General features: G+C 43.4%; 1 protein-coding gene across 1 annotated transcript in view; it reads left to right on the top strand.

Moving 5' to 3' along the window:
- The first annotated feature begins 7187 nt into the window (after window positions 1-7187).
- The window catches only part of MTMR2 (myotubularin related protein 2), a 62138-nt gene continuing 43663 nt past the window's right edge, over window positions 7188-25662 (top strand). Inside the window, exon 1 of the mRNA XM_057374016.1 lies at window positions 7188-7357. Coding sequence (XP_057229999.1) covers window positions 7275-7357 — 83 coding nt within the window. The 5' untranslated portion in view covers window positions 7188-7274. The remainder of the gene's footprint in view (window positions 7358-25662) is intronic.

The raw sequence follows: 25662 nt of genomic DNA on the forward strand, positions 1-25662 counted from the left end.
CACCACCCTGGGGCCCCCAGGATGGACTGAGGGATGCCATCCCTGAGCAGGAGCTAAAAAAAGAAGAGCAKCTGCCTTAGGTTTCTTTGTTCTCCCTCCACAGGACTGCCAACATAGCCAGCACTAATACTCACTTCTTATCCTTCTCCTTCCTTGCYAGGGTCAAAAACTCACCAGCTAAGAAATGAGGGCTAGCATCTTCCTTCATCAACTCACCACCAGCAGTGCATGGCCCTCTTACCTCCCAGACTGCAGGGACCGGAGGCCCTTGTCCTTCAAGGACAGGAAAGAGGATACTGGATTGTGCTCTTTCTCCTTATTTTTTGAGTCAAACATGAGACAGCAATCCTTTTCATACGTCCCAGACCCCAACCACACAGACGTGAGAAGCAGAATGAGGGTATCAAGAGCACCAAAGTCTCTGAGTTACACTACTGAAGGTTCAGAGGTGACTCACTGCAGGTAACAGTAAGGTAACTTATTACACTCTCATAAGATAATTAATGCTTAATTTTGGCCTTCACAAACTGCAGGAGTTGATATTTCAGCACTGCATCAAAGTGCTAGGCAGGATAAAAGCAGTTGACATCCAAATGCTGAACTATGACTAGAAGTGGCATATTTGGTATTGCTTGTGAACTGATTTTAAATTGCACAGCTCCTGTATGTTTTGTCCTGAACCTTCCCTGCATCCAGCACTGAGATGGGATATCTGAGTCAGATCCCTTTAGGTTATACTGGGAAATTTGAGAACCAGGCATTTCCTAACTGTTGGTACGCATGGCATTGCATCCTAAATATTTTTCATGCATTAATTTGGTGAATACAACACARATTGATGCATTCCTCAATCAAACAAGTGGCAGAATGGATGCAAGCTGGCTGCTCCTTTCATGATCTAAAGCCAGTTCAAGAGGAGAGCAGTGCTTTTCGTGCCTGGGAGAACGGTACCAGCAACCGGTGCTTTCAGCTCATGCCAGAATTGGAGCCTGAAACCACTTGCAGGGCACTGCAGACATCCCTGACTGGCCACTCACTATCACCTGCTTGGGAGAAGCACAAACTCCCCTTTCCAGCTGTCTGGTGCTCCTGGAAGCATTGCCCAACATCCTCATACTGGGTGTGTAATGGTCCTGGAGCCAATGAGAAACAGCTCCCTGGGGAGGTCCACATTGCTAAAACAGAAATGGGTCAGGGGAATGCTGGCCATGGAGCCAGGTGGAGCAAACTGGCTTCTGCTCACACCAGAAGCAGTTCCTTCTGCAGCAGTCTTGCCTCATCCCTGCAATATTTAGCCTGGTTCTCCTCTGGCCCAAATAAGGCCCTGTGAAATGCCTTTTTCAAATTATAGTTCCATTGGAAATGGCAGTGGCCTTCTTCCCTCATTGCATCCAGGGGCTTAATGTGTCTTCAGCAGCTTCCTGAACACCTTCCACAGTTCACACACTGCAGACAGGTTACACACTGAACAGATAATCAAACACTCTCAAATACTTCATTTTTATTGCACTCAGTGCTAAGCTTGCAGCTCCCCAACYCTTTCATCACTGGAACGTAACACCCTGTTGCTTCTAAAAGAAAATACGAGCCTTCCACAGGGCAACTTGAGCCACTGAGGTAAATAAAAGAGAAACCAAAAGGAATTAATTTATATTGTGTTTTTTTATTCTAGAAGTCTCCTCATTTTTTAATATCATCTGCAGATCTTACCATCAAGATTTTATTGTGTTTCATTAAAACACTACCACAAATGTGCATCTTCCTTAACAGAACAGGAAGTATAAATGCGATAAAATCAAATATTCCTAACCATTTCCCTAATTGTAGCTATTAAACATAGCAGCTGCAGATTAAAATCTCCCTTTGAGAAGTCTGTGTGCACATAGACAATATMGACAGTACTGTTTCAGACAATGTAGACATAAAATTATTTAATTTAAAACAAATGTTTGCTTGAAATTTGGTTTATAAATCAGGACTGTAAAACACATTTGAGATCCAACAGGTACAGAGACTTTTATCCTCCTTAAGAACACCTTTTCCCAYCTCAGAGACTGTAAGTGCTGAGACTTCAGATACTCTCCTAATGGCTGACAGTACCAAACCAATTTTTGCCCCCACATCCTTCCTTTCTGCCAGATCACCCTGCAGATTCTGGAAATACAGTTATTTCCAGCAGTAGTGGTTTAACAAGCACCAGAAATTTCAAATTTAACTCCTGTGAGTAATTCCGTCTTCCTTCATGTTTCCAGATTGGAGACCATCACACAGTTGCCAAGGAGCTGCCAGAGTGCAACAGCCCAAATCTGTAGACAGGCAGACAGCTGCTGTGATGCATTTAGTCCTTCAGGAGAAAAGATGCTTTATTGGAATTGACACAAAAAAAGGATCCGTGTGTTCTGCAGCATGTAGTGGAAATCCCGCCCCCAGAGCCCAAGGCATACAGCTCTCCAGGTGCCCGCATCCTCAGGCTCCCTACAGTCTGCTCAGCCCTACAGTCCCTTCCTTGGACCGTGCCGGTACCACCACGGAGCTGGAAGAAAACACAGGCTACAGAGCACTGCAGAGGCCATCGAGAATTAAAAGCATCAGGCAATGAAAAGCCGGGTGAATCGCCTGACTCCAGCGGTCTGTACACACTGAGCACACACTGGSATGGATCCAGACGTACTTGTTTGCCTGTGGGATAGTTAGTGGCTGAATGCTCTGGGGGCAGCCAGGAGCTGGTGGTGGGAGTGAGGACAAGAAAGAGAGAGCAGCAGACAGAGTAAATAGTCTGCCCATCAGAACTGCTGAGTAAACAGGTAACAAGCTATAGCATACAGGATTAAGTCCAGGTAGAGTCCAGAGCCAACGTTTATAGTATCTTGCATCAAGATGTGCATGAGTGCATGAAAAAAACAGTTAAGTGACCAAAAAAGTGTTAAAGGGTCATTGATCCTTAGCTTCTGCTTCTGTCGAATATAGTGGGGGTGCAAAGCAAAAGCACTGTCGAGGTGCCATCCTACTCAGTGAAAACCACATTGTGGGTGAGCTGAGGTGACCACTCTGATCAGATTAATCAGAAGCGTAGCAACGTTAGAGGCACAGTGACAAGTTAAGTGTTGCTGTGAGTCCCTCTCTTTGTTTTGACTAGTTTCCAACTTCAACAGCACAGGCATCATGCATCAGCAGGACCAAATCTGTGCATGTACCCTATGACCATCTTGCAACAGATGTTTTTGCAACCACAATCAGCTCCAGCTCCAAATCACAGCCACAGGGAGTTGTTCTTCATCAACCTCTCTGCCTATGCCAAAGCTCTCGCTGTTTCTGACCTCATACTTTATCAGCTGATGGGGCTTGACAAAAGGAACACATGCCACTTCCAGTGTGATTTGATGATCATACATCACAATGGGATCTCACCAGTGACAATCTGCCCTTCCCAAGGTGCTGTGAGTCTTTTATTGGCTGCCCACTGCCTTTAAGCTGTACGTCTAGGAGACAAGAAAATATAATAAATCTCAGAACCATTTTAGTGAATCAAAGGAGAGACAAGGGTTTCTCTGGCTGTGTGGTTTTCAGAACAATTATGGGACTGAGTCATGCTGCAAGTTTGTTGGACTCGTGTATGGGGACTAGACTAGAGAAGGCAATGGTGTGGAGCTGCCTTTGCCATGAAGTATTTAATGTGCTGTCTAAGAGGGAATATATGAGTAYAGTGGCAAAAATATGGGAGATCCACAGAGCTGCAGCAAAGAGAGCTAGTTTTAGGATGGATATGATTTTAATGTTGRGGCTGTAACAAAAGGGACAAGGCGATCATTTTCAGAAGAGATTAGGGCTCTCACTCCCTTATTATTTATAGGCTTTTCAGCCCTGTGCTGGGTTGTGTGATGGGGAGAGGGRGAGGGAGGGGAATGTCTGATGAGCTGTACCATGTAAGGGCAGGTTATGACAAAGCCTGCAGCAGAGGAGCAGCTTTCTCAGAATGGATTGTTTGAGTGGAAGATCCTGCTTCATGGTCTACCCTTTGAGCACTGCAGAAGCATGATTCCTCCTCTGCTCCMTCCCCACCAAACATCTCCACAGGAMCCCTGAAAAAGGTTGTRCCAGGATGTCCGGGGAATGCGTGACTGTCCCCAGTTTTGGTGAGCCCTGTGGTGACAGTGTGAGACACAATAGACCTGTGCTTGGCCGTGCAGCAGCAAAACTGAGGAGCTAATCCAGGGATGAGAACATCTGGATTCATAACATCYGGMACAAAGCAGATGTATGGATCACACRTACACACGGAGCTAGAAAGTRACCCAACAGATACATAGTTTAAATACAATGGACACAAATGTTATCTCATTATCACGTAAGAAGGACTGAAACAAAAATCTTACTTCCCCTCGCTTAATTATGTTTTACATGGTACATAAAATTATCCTCTTTGGCTGTATTTATTCACCACAGCTTTGACAGCCTTTAAACACCTAAGAAAGCCTGGCTATGTGTTTTTCACTTTATATATGCTACAATAACATATAATTTCAGGAAGTATTGGAGGATAACCACAAGTCTCTTACTTGGAATTAATCTTTTACACCTTTTATTCAGGGAAATTCCTTGTCRTTCTCTCTTTCAGATATCACTCAGCTGTGTCAGCCACCTGGCATTGAAGATGAACAGATAGTTTTATTACTTATCCATGATGCTAATTTTATTTTACTGTTTCCTGTATTGAAATCAAAAAATGGCAGAACATTCCCTCATAAAAAAAAAAAAACAAAAACAAAAACAAAAAAACCTCAACCAAACCCAAATGATGATATTTGTAAGATAATGGCAAGGGATGTGGCAAGCAAAAGTGGGTTAACAGACTGAACTACACTTATTTTGCATCAGTTATACAACRGTCTTGTGAATTGTCCTTAATTGGTTTTGGTTAAGTAAGGCCTTTATTTAATTCTCCATCACTTTTAAGAGCCCTGAGGTAAGGCACTTCACAAAGAGAATATTCTGACTGACTTTGAAAATGTGGTATTGTTGAGCAGAAAGACTCACTGAGCAGACTGCTAGTTTCTTTCAGCAGCAGGAGAGATCCAGGAGGTGATTAGCTTTGTTCTCATTTACAAAGCACCAGTGGGAATTTTGAAAGGGTTTCACAGGCCCTGGGGATAAGGCCAAGAACAAAACAGGGCAGTGAAAAGCAAATAGAGCACTTCATCAATAAACTACTTAGAGATGCYACATCAATAGCAAATTAGGAAGAAAGGAAGGCACTCTAATACRTTCACATAGCAATGGAGGCTTATATATTGTTTTTATTCCTACTTGACTTTTTTTAAACAACGGCACCTCTATCAAACTAAGCTTAGCAGAGGGAACGGAGGTAATACCAACTCACCACAAGGCTATCTGATGAGGTTTTAAAGGGAGTCTTGCACTGCTTTGCGCTCATTCTACAGCGCCGACCCCTCCCACGGGGGGAGCCAGGAGCTCCATCCCCGGAAAGGCTGGGAAGAGAGTGTTCCAATGGGGAAAGGCTACAGGAGCCTGACTGCCTGACTGCTCACCAAAGATGCTGAAGCACTGCTGCCACAGCACCTCCTGCCCGCCTGTCCCCACAGAGGACACCATCTGCTCACCGGACACGGATGTGGATGGAAAGATAAACAGAAGAGGCAGGGAGATAGTATCTCATTAGTATCTCAGTTTTTATTAATAAATGGTGCTTCTAAAATGTTCTTTGCCCCTAAACAGAGGAGAGGGGGAAAAGAATCAACATTTAAAATAATTTTATAGCTGGAGCAAAATCAGCACAGGTCTATGGATCTTTTAATTGTAACGATGTTGAGGCGTTTTGTTTGGATTTTAATGCTGCAATAAAACACTAGCAATTAGCTTACTTTTCAAACAGGGGTCTCACTTTTAATCAGAAAACAGAGTTTTTATTTCAGAAAAGCTTCCACAAACCCCATTTTCTGGCGAAACCCGCCCTCCCCCCAAACTCATTTGCAATTTTATTAACTCTTTCTTCAGAAGATTAAATGAAAAACACAAAAATAAACAACAAAGCTGCTTCAACAAAGCTATATTTTTAAGTTTAAACCTTGCTTCAAAAACATCCCACATCAACCTTGCTCAACAGCAGCTGACAGAGACTAAAGGCAAGAGCAACAAAGGCAATTTCACAGCTGCATCATGCAGTCTCAGGTGGGGATGCTGTGAATCCRCTTCAGCATCCTGCATGACTTCTGACGACAGGAACAAAATGGGAAACAACAGAGGGAAACACATCAACTAATTTACTCATTGGAGCATGAAAATGGATGTTGTTTCGGTAACCATTCTACACCCACAGAGTATACAGATGTTTAGAAGACAAAGGGTTTATCCTGTTTTGAGGTAGTGTTTAAAACAGGGAGGTCCATTTGGACGGATGCTCCTGACATGAAATGCTATTTACCAACAAGCAGGCGTTTCTGGAAACCCACCTGCCCCCTAACACATCCCCAGTGGTTCAGTCTTTTTGCCTCATGAGATTGTTGCCACAACAGCTATGCGTTTGGAAGGCATCTGCATCCTTGCTACGGGAGGCTTAAGATGCAGTTAATCAGTCTTTGTAAGCAATGCCAAGAGCATTTCTCTCGCTCCTCGGTACACTCCTCCAAGCACTGAATGTACCACGGCTCTTCCTGCAGGACCCTTAATCCCGRGCTGTGCCAGCAGAGCCTCCCGGGCACGGATGGCCAGGGATGCATTCGAGCTTTCAGCCGGGTAATTCCCAGAGGATCCGTGCCCGCGCCCTGCAGAGCTGACCCGTGTCACTGTGACCCGCCACCTCCCACGGCCCCTGCCCCATCCAGCTGAGGGACAGACTCAACCAGCATTCYCGAGCAGATACGGCCAATTACAAATGTGAGGAGCACATCTGCTTTAACCATGGGTACACACCCAAACGCCGGTGAGCTCACTTCAAGAGGGATGCTCGAGACAGACCAATTCCTGGCTCCTGGGAACGACCACCGCGCTCCGGGGATGGAACTCGGGAGCTGCCCCGTTCCCCTGGCTCTCAAGAGGACGGAAAAGGAGATGGCGRGYCACTCYGYTCGGGCACGACCCCAGCCGAGGGGYAGCCCCGCTCCCCGGAGCCCGCGGCGGCTCGGCCCCCTCAGCGCCCCGCCTCGGCCCGCCCCCCGCGCAGCACGCCGGGCCAGCATGGCCGCTTCCCGTCCCGCCGGGCGCCGGGCGCGGGGCTGAGGGACAAGGGGACAGCGCCCGCCGCGGGGCCACCGCCCGCCATGGAGGGCAGCTCCAGCTGCGAGAGCCTGGGCGCCGGGCGGGCGGCGGCACCGCGGCCTCCCAGCGGCGATTCCCTGTCCAGGTACCGCCCGCCGCAGAGCCAGCGCCGCCCGCCCGCCCGCGGGGCTCGGCCGCCAGGGACCGAGCGGGGCGTGGGGCAGAGGGAGGGAGCGGGGAGGGGCCGCCAGGGAAAGGAGGCCGAAGGGATGGAGCTGGTGCCGCTTGCTCGCTCCGTGGGCAGGAGGCTGCTGCGTGTGCCCGGGGTCGGGTCTCTCCCGGCGGGGTGTCCCTGCTCTGGGGTGGCTGTGGGGTAACGGAGCAGGAGGGCGGGCGTGGGCGCCGCTCGGCTGCGGCACAGCCGCTCTCTCTTTCAGGCCTTTAATCAGAGCAGGCGGTGCCACCCCCACCAGGCTCTCGGTAGATCCCTGCACAGGCACAGCAGTGCCCCTGCCCTTGGTACCTGCGCTGGCGGGATGTGGGAGATGGGCAGCACAGGTGAGTGCTGCTGGAAGGGCAGGCACGGCACCCGCTTGGGAGCTGCTTTCCTGCGCGCTGCCGTGCCCACGCCGGGCCTTGGCCTCTGCAGGAGCGAATTCCCTGTGGTGCGTTGAGCATCCGTGGTTTTGCCATCATGGCTTTTTCTGAAAACTTGACTTTACGATCTGAATGGCTTGTAATGCTCAAGGTCTTTAAGCCACGGAAGCTGAAAGGAGACTTTTGTGTTCTTCCCACCCTCCACGGGCTATCGTGAAATTTGAATTTTGTGACTGAAAGCACATCCTGCTTGGGCCTTGTGTTTGATGGAGAAGGTTGCAGTAGGGTAGCAAGGATGGGCGCTGAGAGACTGAAWGGGCTGGTGGTGTGGGAAACCCTGGTGTTGTGATAGTGCCTGGGAGCAGGATGACCTGATGGGTGCTGAAGGTTTTTTGTCCCATTCTGGCTGCCTTTGCCATGCCCAAGTTGTAGGATCACAGGATAACTCAGGCTGAGTCCAGCCTCCCACAGGTACCAGAGATAGCTTTAAAATCAGATCAGGCTGTTTTTGGCTTTTACCCAGTTTGGTCTTGAAAACCAACAAAGATGAAGTGTGCACAGCCTCTCTGGGCAGCCCATCAACATCTCCTGCATATCTTCCACCAGCATTGGGGTACTGGGGCTGCTTTTTCTGGTCCCCCGAAGCAGTCTTTCCTCAGCCTCTCCACACAGACTAGATGCTCCAGCCCTGCCATCCCAGGGCAGGGCAACCAAAGTGGTGCTTTCCTGAACTCYTTCTAGCTCACCAGTGTCTTTCCTGCATTGGAAATATCTGAATGCAGTATTCCAGAAATGCTCTAATGAGACCTGAGTGGAGGGGTTCCTTCCCTGGATCTCCTGAGTCTGCCTCTGTTSTTACAGCCCAAGATGCYGGTGGCCACTTCRTTGCCAGCATCTCCAAACTCCCATSCRTRRCTTTTATCCAGCTGCTYCTCAGGCAGTGCCCAGTTTGCACTCAGGTTTCTTCATTTTTGAGTCCTTTGTGACCCCTGACCCTCATTTCATCCTTCTTCATCAAATTCTTCTGTACCCAGCTCTMKGTACTGATTTCCTTGTGCAGTTTTWCCAGTGCCCTGCCAGATGCCTACAGGCCTCTTTCCCCCTTACCTAGCTGACCCAATATATTCTTCTTTTTATCTCTGCATCAGCTCAGGCAACTTGGACCCATCTGGAGGTCATTCACTGTAAGAGGCCTATGGACAGTAAAGAGAGCTTAACTCAGAAGAGCCAGTGGCTACAAGGAAGCTCCTGTTGAGCCTCTCGGCAGCATGCCCTGCACAGATGGAGCCGTTGGGAAATTGACTTGAGAAATCTGTTTCTGTTGAGAATGCACAAGCCCTGGAAGGGCCCWGACTAACAGATTTCTTGGGATGTAAAAAAAAGGTTATTGAAAGCTTGCAGAATYTCAAGTCTCTGCTTGAACATCTAGAACCCAAAGAAAGCTAGTCAGTTGGGGTTTTTTTCTAATGTATTCCAAACAAAATGCAGGTATTTTAAATAGGTTAATGTTTTTCATCTGTAATTATTAATAAAAGGACCCTCATCTTGAGTTGGTGTGTCYTGTGAAACTTTTTAGTTGAAATGGTTCAAGATTAGAGCAAAATTACAAGAAAATAAAACAAGGTTCTTGTAATGAGAGATGCCTGGTGACCTTTAGAATGTTCATTATCAGCTTCCCTTGCCAGTCTAKTGATGCGTATGCACAAATAAATAATTGTCTATGAATTGGACAGTAGATTGATTTTTTTTTTCTTGAAATCTCTACTGCAATCTGATTTTATACATCAGAATAATTCTCTGAAGCTGATTGAAGTATTTGTGTGCATTGAAATATACTTACTTTAGTCTCTGTGATTGTGATCTAATAGCTAGACCAGCTTCAAATTGTAACCTATGACAAATTTTCACCAAATGATTTTGTTTAAAAAGAAGTTAGCTTTGGGGATGATGTGAGGAAAACAATGAATCATGAGGATGCTGTCATCAGTTTTTATAATCCATTTCATTTAAAAGGAAAAAAGCCAAAAAATGAGCTGAAGACTCACAGTTACCTAGCCATGTGAAGCCTTGCTGTGTTGTAGTTACTGACTTGCTTTATGCAAAATTTAGAAGACTTGGAAAGGTGCTAGTATGAAATAACACAGCAGTGCATTCTTTGGATTCTMTCAGCTCGATGTTGGAAGTGTTGTTGCTTCTAGAGGTTCTTAAGATCTAACTCCTCAAGCAGACATGCTTGATAGGGTTTACTTGTACATAAGGCTGCTCACATTTGAATAAGTGCCTTGAAGAACATTGTAGGTTTGTCTTTTAATAATGCACTTGAGATGTGTCAATAAGGGCATTTGACAGTGAAAGTTGCTCTGATATTTTAATGGAACCTAGTAATGTGCAATACCTGTAGTCCTTGASGAAGATGTAGGAATAATTAAACAAACGTTACCTACTTTCTGTCCCAACTAGGAAAACATTTGAAAAACTCCTAATGAAACTTCCACTGTAGTTGTTTGTGCAGGGTAAAAAATCGCCAGCTCTCTGAAAATACCGAGTTAGTTTCAGCTGAGCAGGTCACAGCTAATTAACTCAGCTGCCTCATAGTTGTGCTGAAACAGCTGTTCTGCTTTTCAAGTCTCAGTTGTCTCACCCAGTGCTGGCTTTGTGTGGCACAGCACTGGGTTCTGCAGCTCTCTGTGGTTTCCAAAGGTCAGTACTTAGGATGAACTTTCCCCTTCCATCCTGTTCTCATGGAAGACACATGACCATGAGCCAGCTACTCATAAAGAGCTGTGATGGAATTTGACAAGCAGCTTGCAAGAAGTGCTTGTGTGTCTGCAGTATCTGTCCAGGAACAACCCGTGAGACAGAAAAAGGAGTGAGGTAAAACACTGATTCAAATGTTTGATGMGCTACAGTACGGTTATGTCCAGGAGAGTGAGCTTTTTTCAATGTTATGAACTGCTTTTATGTCTCTAGAATGGCTTGAGGATCCTGGGTGAGTGAGTGATAACACAGTTCAGCTTTGCTAATTATTCAGACTTYTTCCAAGACCATTCTTAAAATGAATTTGTGGGTGGGTTTGTTGTTTTTGCAAATTTGAGGTTGAATGCRGACCCTCTGTCCTTTGGAATTCAAAGGAACAGCCAACAAAATTCTACCATAATCTTTTCCTTTTGTGCAAGGAAAGCCAGATAGAGTCATGTTTGGCCTTAGCAGAACACATGATTTTAGGAAAAAAAGCGGCAGCAAACTTTAGATATTTACTTTTCATTAAAAGCGATTAGGCATTTTGTTCATGCAGTCTGTGCGGTTATGTTCTGTAGTTTCGGAGCGAGCGTATATCTCTCTGTATTCTTCACAAAAAATGTATCACAGTTCAGTCTGAGCAATGGGCCAGTAAGATATCTGAGAGGCTTTYGGTTAGGTCCGCTGAAGATAAATTTGCATTGCCTGTGCAAAAGTGTGGAGGTGATTGTACTGTAAAAGAAACTGCTATAGAAGATGTCAGTGATATTTCAACATCAGTATAAAATGAGAGAAAGATAAGGCAGTGGGTAGATGTTTCCCACCAGCATGACTGTAGCAATGCTTGATGTTACCGCTTTCTTGGTTGCTTGTTACCACCTTTTTTCTGGTGTTTATCAACCACAGAAGTTGGCAGACATGGTGGATCCTGTGCATTGTACTTTTACTGAAGCATATGAGAACAATCATGCTGCTTGTCTTTATGTTTGCTGGGATAAGTCTGAAAACATAAACTCGGTGTAAATCAGTGTAGCAAGGTCTGTTGAACCAATAACTCTGAGAGGTATGAACTCCCCACCTGTCTCAAATAAGGCCCTGTCGATACCTGGTCTGATTTAAGGCTRTGTTGAAGGAATTCTTTCCCCATGGGTGAGAGTGATGCTGGAAGGAGTTGGATCTGTGAGCTGTTGGCTGAGGAGGGCTTTAGCTGTAGCACCACATTGCTACCAGATGTATGAGCTTTGCTGATTGAGTTGTTTTGTGATGAGTCATTGAAGTTAGAGTTTGAAAGAGAAGATTTTTGCCAGTTCTGGTGTTCAGTGAAATGCAAGTAGCTGTCATTTTCCTCATGGGCTTTGAGAGCATTTCTTGCATTTGATTTCTTGTAAGTGTGAAGCAGTACTTCTCAAGAGTTGTTACCATTAAAGACAACTACATTGCTGGCTGAGTGTTGATAATGAACTGGTTTTGCATCTCAGGAACTTAACACTGKGCCTAGAACCAATTAACAACTCCAGACAGGCTCATTATCATTGATATTAATAAATGAGTGATGATTTCTAACASTTACTTGCAGTTGAAGTCCATTCTGAGATGGGGTGGGTTTTTTTTTGTGTATTGTGTATTGTGAAGATAAATAGCAAGTTTGACTGCATATAGATTTGCAAAGTGAGAAGAATCTTTTTAATAATCTCAGGGTTTAGGGCAGAAAACAATGAAAATAACATTTAGTCAAAAAGATTTTAGAGTTTTTAATTTTTAGCCGTACACTTGTGAAGAGAAATCATTGCCTCAAAAGAATTTGCAAATTGTTTTTAATAGCAATCTTTGCTGTGCCCATTTCTGCTCCTGCATTCAGCAGAAACCATTTCTACTTGTCTCAGAGTYGGAGACCTTCAGTCTTAAAAGTTTYCCTCTGTCAGATACATGYACATCTCTTTGTCCCAGTTCTGACCATTCAATAAAATGCTTTTTATTGATGACAGTAATRTTTGGGTTTAAGTATATTTTCCATTTGAGAATATAAAATATGATTGACACTCACCTGTTCATTGTATTGTAATTAAAATTACATTGGTGTTTMAAGGCCTCAGGAATTTGCAGTATCATAGTGCTTGCTGCTGTACAGATGGTGATGCTTTCTGTATTGAAGAGATGGGGACCAGCCTAAGCCAGGACTACTCTATTTTTAATAATGCCTGGTGGGTAATTTTACTAAACTCTTGCATGTGCAATTGAGTGATGAGATTCCTTGCTGAGTGATTGGGCACAGAGTGAGAAAGTCTAAGAATGAGATGAGAAACTGCAGTGGAGACATGAAGCAAGATCTGACAACTGGCGAGGAGTAAAGCTGGGCTCAGAACACAGCTCTCTTGGGTCCCATCAAACACTGCCTTCTCTGAAGAGAGTTGGTAATGCTGTGTTKACTTACAGTCTGTTTGCTAGACTGTAGTTGTTCTTTGCTAGTTCTSAGTTGTACACGTAGTTCCTTAACTRCAGGCTTCTTACAGCAGARGTGCAATTACAGAACCTKAATTTTAAGATTGAGGATGACCTGACAATGTCAGTTCCTACCGGTTGCATGATTGTACTCCTGATAGATTARCACCTGTCTCAAACATATTTTGTTTTATGTATTTCTGATGTTTTATCATCTCCCGTTCTTTGCTGATTMTTTTACACCTCATGTGCAAAGGCAAGAACTGCATTTGGAAAGGTCATAATACCTCTTTAATGGYTCAGCAGATCAATTGTCCACATCGTCTTTTTCATTAATCTTTTCCTGATGGCTTGCTTTGCTGTTACTGTTTTTTTCAGTGCTGAAGGTATCAGCCGTGTGAAAAATAACCTGATCCATACGCCAAAGGGCTTTTGTTGACTCAGGAGTTGGACTCAGTGATCCTTRCGGGTCCCTTCCAACTCAGGATATTCTGCGTTACCAGAAAGCTTAGTCAAGGAAAACAAACAACAAGCCTTCATTAGAAATGAAGGAAACAGTCCAGAGGTCACTTTGATATATAGGTGTTAGGTACGAGTGTAGTTGTAATACAGCACGTGAAAAAGTCTTTTTATTTGTCCATTGGAAGCCCATTCCACCATGAGRCAGAGTGTGACAGGAAGGGAATGAAGTGTTTGGTTTGTAGAGGTGTCTGGGATGACCAAGGGAAGCAAGAATACAGGAGAGACACTGTCACAGTAATTATGCCATCTTCATTTTTAACTGAAATAACATCTGGCTCTTTTATTGACCCAGAAACTGGGAGCTCATTGAAGAAAAAAATCAAAGACAACAACAAAAAATTAGTGGAACTTTTCAAGGTATTTGCTTTTCCCTTTCCTGCCATCTGTAGTTACTTTTGCCAGAGAATGTTCTCACWCAGTAATTTTCCAGTGATTTCAAGGTAGCTCTTTTCTTTGTTTGTCTCTTGCTTCTCTGCTYTGTGAATTCTTTTCCATTGCTTTCTAAACCCTGATATATTTGATGAAGAGAAAGTGTTAGCATTTTTTGAGTCCATAACCCTTTCAAGGTGATTTTCCTAGTAATTTTGTTAGCTCTGTACAAATTCTCCCACTTTACAGATCTGGCTTTTGTAATCTTCTGGCCACGGCTCCAGATTCATTAATGCTGGGTCACCCGGTGATTCAGATTTGAGCTGGGTAGGTGTGGGTGTGTGATCATATTTCTGCTGAACTATTTAGAAAAACAGGAGTTCATGGATTTTTTTTTTTTTTTTTACTTTGTTCTGGGAAGACTGGCAACACCTCTTTAGAATAAAAMAATGTTTTTGTCTGGATTTATTTACTGTGATTTAGAGACTATGTGTCCGTGCAAGGTGTTACACTCAAACCCTTGTTCAGGGGCAAAAAGGCAGCATGTTTTTATATAGCAAAGATTTTATTCTTAGGGTAACTGAATTTTTGGAAGTCTAATCACTATTAGTCTAAATGTACAGAAGAAGAAAGAATACTAATGCAGTTAAAACTGTCATACATTCAGTTCTTGGTTTCTACCCCTCTTCCTGATTTTCCATTCACCCCTCTTCTGCTCCTGTGGGTCCCAAGGTTGCTGATTTTATTCTGGTAGTAATGGATGTTATAGCAAATTGTCAGTATCTGGATCGTTTTCTGGGATAAGTATGAGGCTCATTATGTTGATTTTTTTTCTTTACTGTAGGATCCGCCTGAGATCATTTTAGTATGCTTGGTAAAACAGCTTCACACCTATCTCTCTTCACAGGTCTGAATTACTGAGCTGAACCACAGCCTCATTCATACCTTCTGTCTTTAGTGAAAATACAGCATTTATGCTGTTTTTATTGCTGTGTTAATAAATCCTATTGTTGACTTCAGTTGATATCGCTTCTCAATGGTCCTCTCAAAGAGAAAGATTGCACAGATTGGTAGTGGGATTGCCCTCATGAACGGGTTCAGCTGAATCTGTCCATGAAAGGGCTGGAGGCTGGKAAAGAGCTGGTTACAGTTGTGAGACTGAAGGGCTTGTCTGGCTGTGGAGAGCAGATGCTGAAGGTAAGCGCAGGCCACTGGRATCTATAGTACCAGAGATGAGCTGCTGAAGGATCACTCTCAAAATCAGTTGATTTAACCAGCAGATGGATACCTTTAACAGATCAAAACTGATCAGCATTGCAGCATCTTTGTAAGTAGAACCTGCTGAAAAGAAGTGAAAAATGTGGGATCTTCTACTCATATTTTACTCAMGTTGACTTTTGGAATAGACTGTTCTTGAAAATTTGGGCTGTGTCTTCCAGTCTCAGAATGGATATCTCACTCCCACAGTGAAAATTATCCCCCACACCTTATGAGGGAGTACTTCCCAAGTAATTTTCCTCGAAGGTGAAGCAGCATGCCAACAGAGTAGTCGTTAAACACCAGGGTGTGAGAAGAAGGATGTGGGTTGACTGTTGGTGAATATGCTCAGGACTTGTGCCAGCAGTCTTGAGCCTTCACATATTCCCACCTGTTTGGGTATAGCTTCTGCTGATCACTGCTGCCTCAAGCACAATGGAGAGACRGAGTTCACCTTTTTTTGCTAAAACATGCTCCGATTGTAGATTCCACATTCTGATTCCATTTTCTCCTTCCACCTTGCATAAAGACAAAGGCATTCTGCATGAGATTTTTCTCATCTGATTGGATTGATACAGAGTTTTGGTAATCTCTGGGTTGGTGGGGTTTTTTTTGGTTTTTTTTTTTTGTAGACAATGAGGAAGAATGAGTCAGCTTCTCCACGGTGACTCTAAGTGGAGCCTACAGTGAGTAATTCAGATGTGACCACCTACACAGAACTCCCTCCCCATCACTGTGGTAAGGGCAAAGAGAGCATTGAATTTGGGTTTTTCTCAGCTCCAAAAAAGGAAGGAGCTATTTCTTCACTCACAGCATTCCTCTTCTTTRCATGTTAACTAAATATATTCGCAACTGAGAAGAGAGCAGAGATTTATAGTCTGGTTTCCTAAGCCCCATTTCTCCATATACGTGTGTATAGCTGTCTTAATTTGTCCACTAACAATTTTTGTAACATTTCGACAGTTTTAGCCATGCTTGACAGAGGAGTGAAAATAGTAACTTGTGAGAAGTTTTGCATTTAAGCAAAAATGGAGATAGGAAGGGAGGGCATAGCAGTTCTTCCTTTACAGAAAAAGTTTAATTTTCAACACAAGGGAATACTTAGATGAGAAGGGTGTCACAAATACGTGCAGATTGTTTTGGACAAGACTTCTCTCAGTTTGGAGAAATACGTTATATTCTTTTGTTTTTGCATTTCCTTCTTTCCCTTTTCTTTCTCTGGTGTCTGCAAAAGGCTATGTTCAGTTGGAAACACAAAGCAARTACAAATTAGTCTGCCACAAGACACTGATCTTCAGGAAACCAGAGTAGAATCTCATTCATATTGCTCTATCTCCATGTGAAGCAGGTATCTAAAACMTCCCTGCCCTCAGCAGAATCATTATAGTGCACAAATTGTTCAGTAGAACAAATATATATGTCAACTGTGGGTGGGCTGAACTGTTCTCTGAACTCCACTGCCTCGGTTTCCATCGGTTGAGTGAAAGTAGAGATACCCATGTTATCCCATCAGCCAGAGGTGAGCCATTCTGATCTCATTGATCCTACTCRTTTTTGAGTTACTTGGTTTTTCACATGCACTGATTTCTGCTTGAGGAAGCAGAAGTGGCAGGAGGAAGTGGCTGTGGGTGATCTTAGATTAACCCTCATTTCAGATAAATGAAAACTGATGTACAGAAAATCCTCAGATGAGCTTGCATAGTTTGTTTTCCTCATTTCATTGTAAGGTGGATAAATTTGAAAGACCTTTGTTATCAACATGTACCCTAGAAATTGTTCCTCATGTTGAGTTGKAATTTCTTGTATTTTAGTTTATGGGCATCGCTCCTCATCCTRTTGCTTGGCACTACCAAAATGAGTCTGGCACCATCCTCTTGGCACCCACCTTGGAGATACTGATGAAATCCCTTCTCAGTTTTCTCACACAGGTGCTCTTGTGTTTCTGAAAACATTCTGGGTTGTCTTAAGTTGAATTTCTGTAAATAAAGCCTCTAAATCATTGAATACTCATCTGACTTGTGCCTTGAGATTTTGCTAGGGACCAGTTTCGTGCAGGGGCTGAACTGTCATCAGAATAAAGGTGTTCCCAGTCTTTTTATTTGAGCTGAATGGAGCAGAATGCATGGCTGCGTAGTGTCTGTGAAAGCTTAGCAAGGTGTTACACCACCTCAGTTTTGCTAGGTGATACAAGACTCTACAGGTTGGCTATATTTATACATACTTTCCTCCTTATTTTGATTTTTCCCAGGATGGAACAAGTAATGTCACWGATTAGTAAATCGCTGGTATTTTTAATTTCTGTGGGTGTCAGGTTGGTTGGGGTGAGGGAGTTGCGTGGTACGTGTTTTTTAAAGGAAATCAGAAAGTTTAACAATATGTGTTCTAACTAAGTGGTTTCTTAAGTAGGGACATAGGAAGGAAGCTAAAGCAAAACTGAGACAGCACGTGATCTGTGAGAAGTATACGTATATTTGCTTAATCTATACGCAGCTGGTTCTTAGTACCTAACTGGACACTGAGGCAGTGCCAGAATATGAATCGTAAAAGAGAAGTTATATCTGTCTTTTTGTTCGGTTCTTATTTCTATCCTAAGGTAAGTACTTATTAATATAATTTTTGTTTCTCTTTTTTCCTTGGTCAACTTAATAGATTTTTCCTAAAAAATAAATATAAAAATTAACAACCAAAGAAAATATTTTGTATTCTGTGTTTCCATTTTTAAAAATTTCTCCTTTCTCTCAGATTCTGGACTAGTTTTTGCAACTTAGCATGGGAATGGCTGAATTTGCATGACAATTATGATAGTTTTTTACTTGCATTTCTTTCTTTGGCTTGATCCTTGAAGTTTATAAAGGAAGGATGTCCACGTTAGGTAGATAAAAATATTGATTGACGGCAAGAGTGGTTTTGAATTAATTGATTTGATTTCCATCATGGCTTTTGTCCTCATTCAAAGTATTTGTGGAGATAGTTGGGTTTTGCCARCTCTTTCTCCTGTGGAGTGCAGTGGGAAAGCCAAGTTTGCTTTGACATAGGAGATAGCAGTACCACCCACGTGTCTTACTGCTCTGCCACAGGACATCCTGAGCCCTGTGATCAGCATTTTCCACAGGCAGGGCTAAGAGACAATGGGTGTTCTTGTAGCACCAGGAAACACTTGAAGTTGGATTTGTGAGTTCCCTTTTTGTCAGAGCAGTTGTGCAGCATGGAGATTCCCTTGGCTGAGGCAGCTGCCCRGGCTGTCTGGGGGAGAAAGCTGCAGGTCAGGGCATCATGGCCCAAGTGATCTCTTGCCAGACATCTTGTCAATCAGCAGTCTCCCTGATGGCTTTCTGTCTGTCCCTATGCAGCACTGCTTCAGCTGTCTGAAGCCTGAGGTGCTGGAATGTCTCCACCTCAGCCATATTTTTTGACCTAGAAATAGTTTTCTCAGGAGGGCAAGATCTTCTTCACTTCTAGTTTAGTTATAACCTCTGTAGCACCTGATATTTGAAAACAAAGGCTCTAACTTCTTCTGTACAGTACCAAAGATGCCAGAAAGCATAGCAATAACCCAGGGAGTAGGAAGGCACAGGAAGAGCAGGTGGGAGCACTGGTCTAGCAGGGCTGCCTTGTTTATGTTGGCAGTAATCAGGGTTGTGTTTTGAACCTCTGTTCACCTTATAGTGTTAATTTATTTTCAATGCTAAGGGCCTGTGCTGGTGATTGGAAACCCCTAAGCTTTGGAGCACAGAGCCAAATGTGTGCACCATCTCTGGGAAGTCTGTCAAACGTTCCTCCCAAGGCCTAGGGCAGAGCCAGATGGACAGTGCTGCCTTTCCATCGTGTCTCACCTGAGGAAGGTGGGATGCTGCCTTGCCCACCACCCCCTGCTCAAACTCCTAACGCTGCAAGCAAAGTGCTCATGCTAGGCATGGGTTTTGCAATCCAAACCATTTCCATTAGGAACTGGAATCAGGCCAAAATACTGGGTTATTAGCCTGTTTTCTGAAGGTAGCAACTAATTTTGGCGTCTCTGGATATGGGCTGAAATGAAATTGTTGGAACATGGTCAAAATGTCAGTTCCCTGCAGAAGTCAAACAACTTCTTGAAATTTTTTTTTCTGCTTTTCTCTTGTAGCTGAGCATCATCCCATACCAGCTGGGAGCTTGTTAGAAACTGAACTTCCCTTTTGTTCCTCTCATGAATACAGATCATTTTGTAGTTATCTTTCTTCTGCTGATTACAGAATATTGGTTCAGGGGTCTGATAGCTTCTGTTACTCCTAGTTTTTACCTTCTGGATTGTTGACTCATGAAAGCATGATACTCTGGGCTCGTTGCTGTTATTAATTACATGATGCATATTGGTTTGTCTTTGGGCGTTGGTCTTTATTCTTGGAATCTTGCAAATATTTTAAACAATCAGCCTATTGTTTAGCAAGTGCTCTACACACACTGTAGGCCTTTTGTGAATTTCAGTTTAAAAAAATAATAAAAGAATGACTAATGGAGCACGAATGGTGCTTGTGACACTGTAGTCCATTGTGTAACTATTGAGAGCAAAATTTGCATTCCTAGAAAAGCTCGTTCACGGTCAAAATATAGGACATTCTCTTTATGGCTCATGGGAAAAGATGTACTGTGTTTTCAGTTCAGGATGCTATGTGGAAGGATCAACTTTTAAAAAATGTCATTTTCCTCCCTTGGAACATTGAAGTCAGACTGAGACCCGGCTTTGCTTGGCAACAGAAGTAACTTTTTCATTCAGGCAAGTGGCATGGGGGGCTATTTTATRTCTGTCACATCCATGCACCATGATTTGTTTGCTAAAATGGCTTCTCTTTTCGATGATTTTAAACTCTGATGGCCCTTCTGTGAGAGTATATTATTATATATATACATATATACAGTATATGCTGTTACATATTACAATATTATGTAATATAAATGTCTGTCTTCTCTGAATGCCAGAGGCAGGCTGGCAGTCRGTGATTTTCTTTCCTTCAAAAGTATATTTGTTCATGGCTTTTAGTTTTTCCTCCTGAGGTTGTTACAGGTCAAGCAGAAGTTAAAGTGGGATCTTTAAATGTTTGGAAAAATTGTGAGTTCCAGTCAACTCACCTTAAACTAATACCTGTCTGTCCTGCACGTGCCTAAAGAGATGCTGCTGGGTGCTCTAGAGGGGTAAGGCTGCGTCTCATATATGCTATAGGTAGCTTCCTGTGGCATTTGCTGTCTGGGTAGAATKAACCTGTTTTGACTTTCTGTTTCACTCGGAACTATTTAAATGCAGTCACTGCTCACTGGTGATACCACTACTTTGTCAGCGAAATCTCTTTGGGAAAGGGGTTACCTGTTGTAATGGGCACACGTGGTGCRAGTCACTGTGGGATTCCTGTCCTGGGAGAAATGGTGTTAAAATGCTAAAATTTAATTTACAGCAGCAGAGCCTGTTCTGGCCGCATAACAGAGTGGAAGCCAGCACAGAGTGCCCTGCTCATGATGCAAGGCCCTGGTTCCATCACATGCCAACTGAGCTTTCAACTGAGTTTGCCTGAAGAGAGGTGTGTGAGGGATTTCTGAGGATCCTTGGGAGTATATGTTTATACACAGATAAGGACTATGGGGACTACTTAGCACGGATCCACAGAGAGCTGCTGCAAATGGGAGAGTCTGATGTGGGCAGCAGCTGGGTGTCCCAGGCCAGTTCAGCCAGTGCTGGCTAGGACAGAGTCATTCATGGGGAACAAGCACCAGTTTGTCTCCCTCTGCTCTGATGTGACCCAGGAGGTTTTTAGTATTTTTTCTTCTCTCAAAGAAACCGGAGTGTTGAAAGTATTGAAGAGGGAGTGCTGTCAGTCTGAGTTTGGGAAGTGAGTGGGGAGTGCTCAAAACCTCTGCAGCATTATATTTTTAAGAGAAAAGTGCTACAAGTTCTATTTATGGCCCTGCTGTAAATTCAAGTCAATTGGATCCTGCCTGTTCTCTTGGCATCTGAAGCTTCCAAATTAAATTGTATTTGCCACTCAACATCAGTAATTTCCAGTTTTCACCTTGATTAATTTTTAGGAATGTACATAATGAGAAACTTAAAAAAACAGGAAGAGAGGAAATGGAAATTTGCCCTCTACAATGTTTTTCTCATTTATGACCTCTGTGTCTGAAACTGTTGCTCAGTGGTGCATTTTGTCACCTGTTTTCCATGTCAGTTCAGTGACTATTGAAACAAAATATTCTGTTTGATACAGAAGAAATGGTGTGAGCAGCTCAGGCCAATTAGTGTCTGAGTAATTGGCACACCTTTGCAAGTAATGAAGTAGCTGCTTCTTGTACTGACAGGGAAAGAATATTCATAAAGAAGGTGCTGGAAAGGTGGCTTTATCATCACTGACTACTGATTTTGGTTGTTRTTTATAGCAGTGAGGCAGGGTAATATTTTAAGACCTTAAGTAACATTTAAGACAAAAAATTAGGTGTCCTCAAGCCCTRTGCATGTACTGTAAATAAAATGGGCTTATTTTCCAGAGGTGTGTTTCCCTTCTGTTCAATCAATTTTTTGTACAGTTCTGGGTGTTAAATTCATATTCATATTCCTGCATCTGGATTTAGGAGGGGAGCTTCAGGAATCAGAACTTAATATTGYTTTCTTCCTTTTTATGGTCTCTCTTTTGATTTTGTTTTATTTTGATTTGGTTTTTTGTTTGCTTGGTTTTTAGACAGTATCTTATTTTGAAGCAAGAGAAGTCTCTTTTTTACTTTTTAATCTAAACAAGTGTCACAGAAGCATAGAATTGTTTGGTTTGGAAGGGACCTTTAAGATCATCTTGTTCCAACCCCCCTGCCATGGGCAGGGATACYTTCCACTAAACCAGGTGGCTCAAAGCCCCACCTAACCTGGCCTTGAATRTTTCTGGGAATGCCGCATCCACAACTTCTCTGGGCAACCTGTGCCAGTGCCTCACCATCCTCATCATACCAAGCCCTTTCTGCATAGGATTTACTCTTTGGGAAGGTGTATATAATTTCTGTTCTTGCTGATCAGAAGTAYAGTAGAAGGAATGTATTTTATGCTTTTGCGGAACAGAACAAGGCTCAYCTCTAAGAGCTTGCTCAGAAATTACCATTCTCAGCAATTACATGTTGGGATGGCTTAGCCAGATCATAACTCATATTAATTTTGTGAGTTTTGTCTAAAGTTTTGCCAGAAGTTGTTGTCAAGCTTTAAGTGATACATGAAATTGGTTGTGACTTTCTTCTTGAGTCACACAGCCTAAGAGAAGAGGTTGTGCAGTGTGGTCATCTTTTGGCCTGATGTTCACAGAAAGCTGTTCACAGAGATCTAGTAGGAGTTTTTCTTTCCTCTGAAGTGTGGAGACAGCGAAGTAAAAACGTCCTGGGTTTGGAGCACAAAGGATATTGTATTAAATYCCCTCCAACAGGGCTATGGATACAGGTTATCAATTTAAGGGCATCAATTTAAAGCTTCAGGGCTTCATGGTTTGATTCTGGCATTTCCTTTGCATCCTTGTGCTTGTCTTCTACCTGACTTGGGTTCCATGTCATGCTCAAACCCTCAAGAGGTCAAATCACCCTCTTCAGAAGGTGTACTTGTGCTTTCTACTTCCAGGGAAAACTACTGCTTATCTATGCTAGGAAAGAAAGAACTTCACAGTCAAATTCTTAGTGTAACCAGTTGCCAAAACAAATGGCAACTATGAGTTTTTGTTTCTCTTCCTGGACTTCCTCATACATCACTCTTTTACATTGCAGGGAAATTGCCTTGTGTCATTAATGGCAAATGCCATTTAATGATGCTTTGTGAAATGGCTTAAGACTTTATCAGTGGTTTCACCCAAAATACTTCTCCTGCACATTCACTGTTTAGCAGGTCAAGTTTGTGCATTGCAGACACCTCTGTTTGCAGCCACTTTCCACCTTTGTTGACACTTTAAGCTCAGCACACTGGCATACCTTCAATTCTRCTACGGATGAAGTAATACCTTTCAATTGCCTGAACAGGAACCACCGGAGGGCATCTGTCTGAGTATGAATTATGTTTTAAAACCATCTGGCATATTGTGGGATAGTCCTAATAATAACAATGAACACTTTATCAGGAGTTGAGTCACTGTGCTYAGTTTCCGGTGTAATTCTCTTATTAGTACATGTATGTATTCCGTATAGCCACAGGGTTACTACTGCGTGCAGGTACTGTATTAGACCTTTGTGCCAACAGCTCGCATTTGGACTCATTTATCATTCAAAATCTGCCTATAAAGAGAAACATTTAAATAATAAAAATAATTACTGAGATGAAAGATACAAATCAGTGTTAGTTGCATCTTAGACCTGTTTCTTGCTTCTGCATGGGGGAGGAATGACGAGAAGAGTAAATGGGAATGGCAGTCACAAGAGTAAGGTGCTTTCGACCTGTTGAAGGGGTCTCTTTTTTGTTCTTAACACAGACATCCATCAAYAAGGACGATGTAGAGCTGCCTGGGTCTGAAGCATGGGGAAGAGAAATGCTCCAGGAGGTCCTTGGTCTTCCCTGGTTCCTTACAGGAATTCACATATTTTCCTGTAGGCAGAACTCAGAGTATTTTGTGAACCTCAGTATATGTTGCTCCCGMGAGCCTTAATGAGGTTCAGAGCTAATACCATAATTCTGCATGTTTAAATAGTATTGAACCACACCTTCAGCTGTCACTGACTGGCACAGCTCTAGTGGCTGAAGACTGTCCAAACCTACCTGTATTCTCAGATATTTGTCAGGTGCCCCCCAACCCAGCACTTAGATGTGCCCATTGTACCCTGGCCATCCCTCAGGTCTGCTCTGTGTTGCCTCACTGGTGAARCACAGCTGTTGGGGGATTGTCCCTGTGAGAAGAGAATGTCCTCAGTGGGATCCTCAGCACATTAAACTGATGCCAGACATACCCRCCATGCTGCCAAATGTGCTGCACGAGACAGCTTTAACTTTACATTAGCAAAAGCTGGGACAATGTGCAGAAGCTGTGACAGAAGCATGAATAAATGATTTGCCTGAGATGATGCAGAAGGGCTGGTGGTGAAGCATGGAGGGAGCTCTGGTCTACTCACTCTGAGTCTGTGTGCCAGTCCCAGGATGCTCTCCTGCTCTCCCCCACCCAAAGGCATATGAAACTGTGATTTGAGCATCTTTGCTGTTATATTGGCAGCAGAGGAGAGCTMAGATTGACTAAACCACTGAAACTAATAAACTTCTCATGTGCACGCAGGGACATCAGATTAATTAGTTTGCTAAGCAGCKGAGCTGGAGCTGTGCAGCTGCCTAACAGTGATAAAGAGGAGAGAGCTTCAAACCAGTGGCCTTTCTGCTGTCTGCTCCTTCCATCTCAGCTCTAAATGGCAGATGAGGAGAACAGAGGTAGTGAGCCAAACATATGCAACCTATGCATACTGTGCTGAGCTGCATAATCCAGGGGCATTGTTCGTGGTGTCATTGTTCGCTGTGTCACTTCTCAAAAGCTCCCACTGCTGTCATTGGAGGGAGGCTTCACTGCTGGTTTCTGTGGGAGCACTGGGACATTGGTGTGGGGAGCTTTTGAAAATCCACTTCTAAAATGCAAATGCTTTCCTTCTTTAATAGCCACTTGAAGCCAAGCGTGATCAACAAACACAAAACACTTTCACAGCACAGACATGCTGTGGATTATGGTTCTCACCACTTTTCCTTTTTCCTTTTCTTTTTCCTCTGCATAATACAGTTTGTCCCTTAGTTTCCCAAAGTGAAATTAATTAGCAATTTCATAAAAATCCTTGGTCTACAATGATTAGATAATCACTGCTTGTGTATTAAGCAGTCACTGGGAAGGTGCCCGGGCAGACAARTTGTGTCTGCAGAAAAAGTGGTGAAATTTTGATCTCTTTGTTAGCACCTTCCCTTCCTGGGAGCTGTTCAGAGCAGGTTAGACAGACAGCTTTTGGGAGCTGTTTGGGTGTAGCTTGTCCTAGYTTTGGGGCAGAGAGACTAGCACGTTCCACTAAACCTGTCCAGCCTTTCCAAGCTCCCTTTACTGTCACTAAAGGATGTTGCATTTTTGATGCAAATGCTTCTTCCAATAGGTTACTGTGCTCAGTGATTTTGCAGTGGTTACTTGGTTAAATAAACTCTGTGTGTGGCCAGGTCAGCTGCTGCTGTGCTCTTGACTCAGGTGCTTACTCCTGTGCTAAAGGATTTGTAAACTCAGCAGAGTCGCTGACGTTTAAAATGCATTTAAATGCACACACGTTTGGGTCCTGAAAGGCGGGGAACTAGAAGGCATGGCTGCTGGAGGCTTACCCTGAGCCTCTGGCTCCCCCGGCTGGAGCCAGTGTGGGAGAAGGCATGGTGGGGACCCGGGGACAGGACTAAGGCTTGTCACACAGCTATAAAGGTATCTACAGTATCTGCTCACCTTTAAGTACCATCTCCTTATCAGTTGCTGTACAATAAACAGGTGCTGCTCTGTGGAATGATGAAATTGTTTCTTTTTTTTTTTTTTTTTTTTTTTTTTTTTTTTTTTT

The sequence above is a fragment of the Malurus melanocephalus genome, unplaced genomic scaffold (genome assembly GCF_030028575.1).
Source record: "Malurus melanocephalus ecotype Western Australia unplaced genomic scaffold, MMel_1.1 scaffold_213, whole genome shotgun sequence".
NCBI lineage: Eukaryota > Metazoa > Chordata > Aves > Passeriformes > Maluridae > Malurus > Malurus melanocephalus.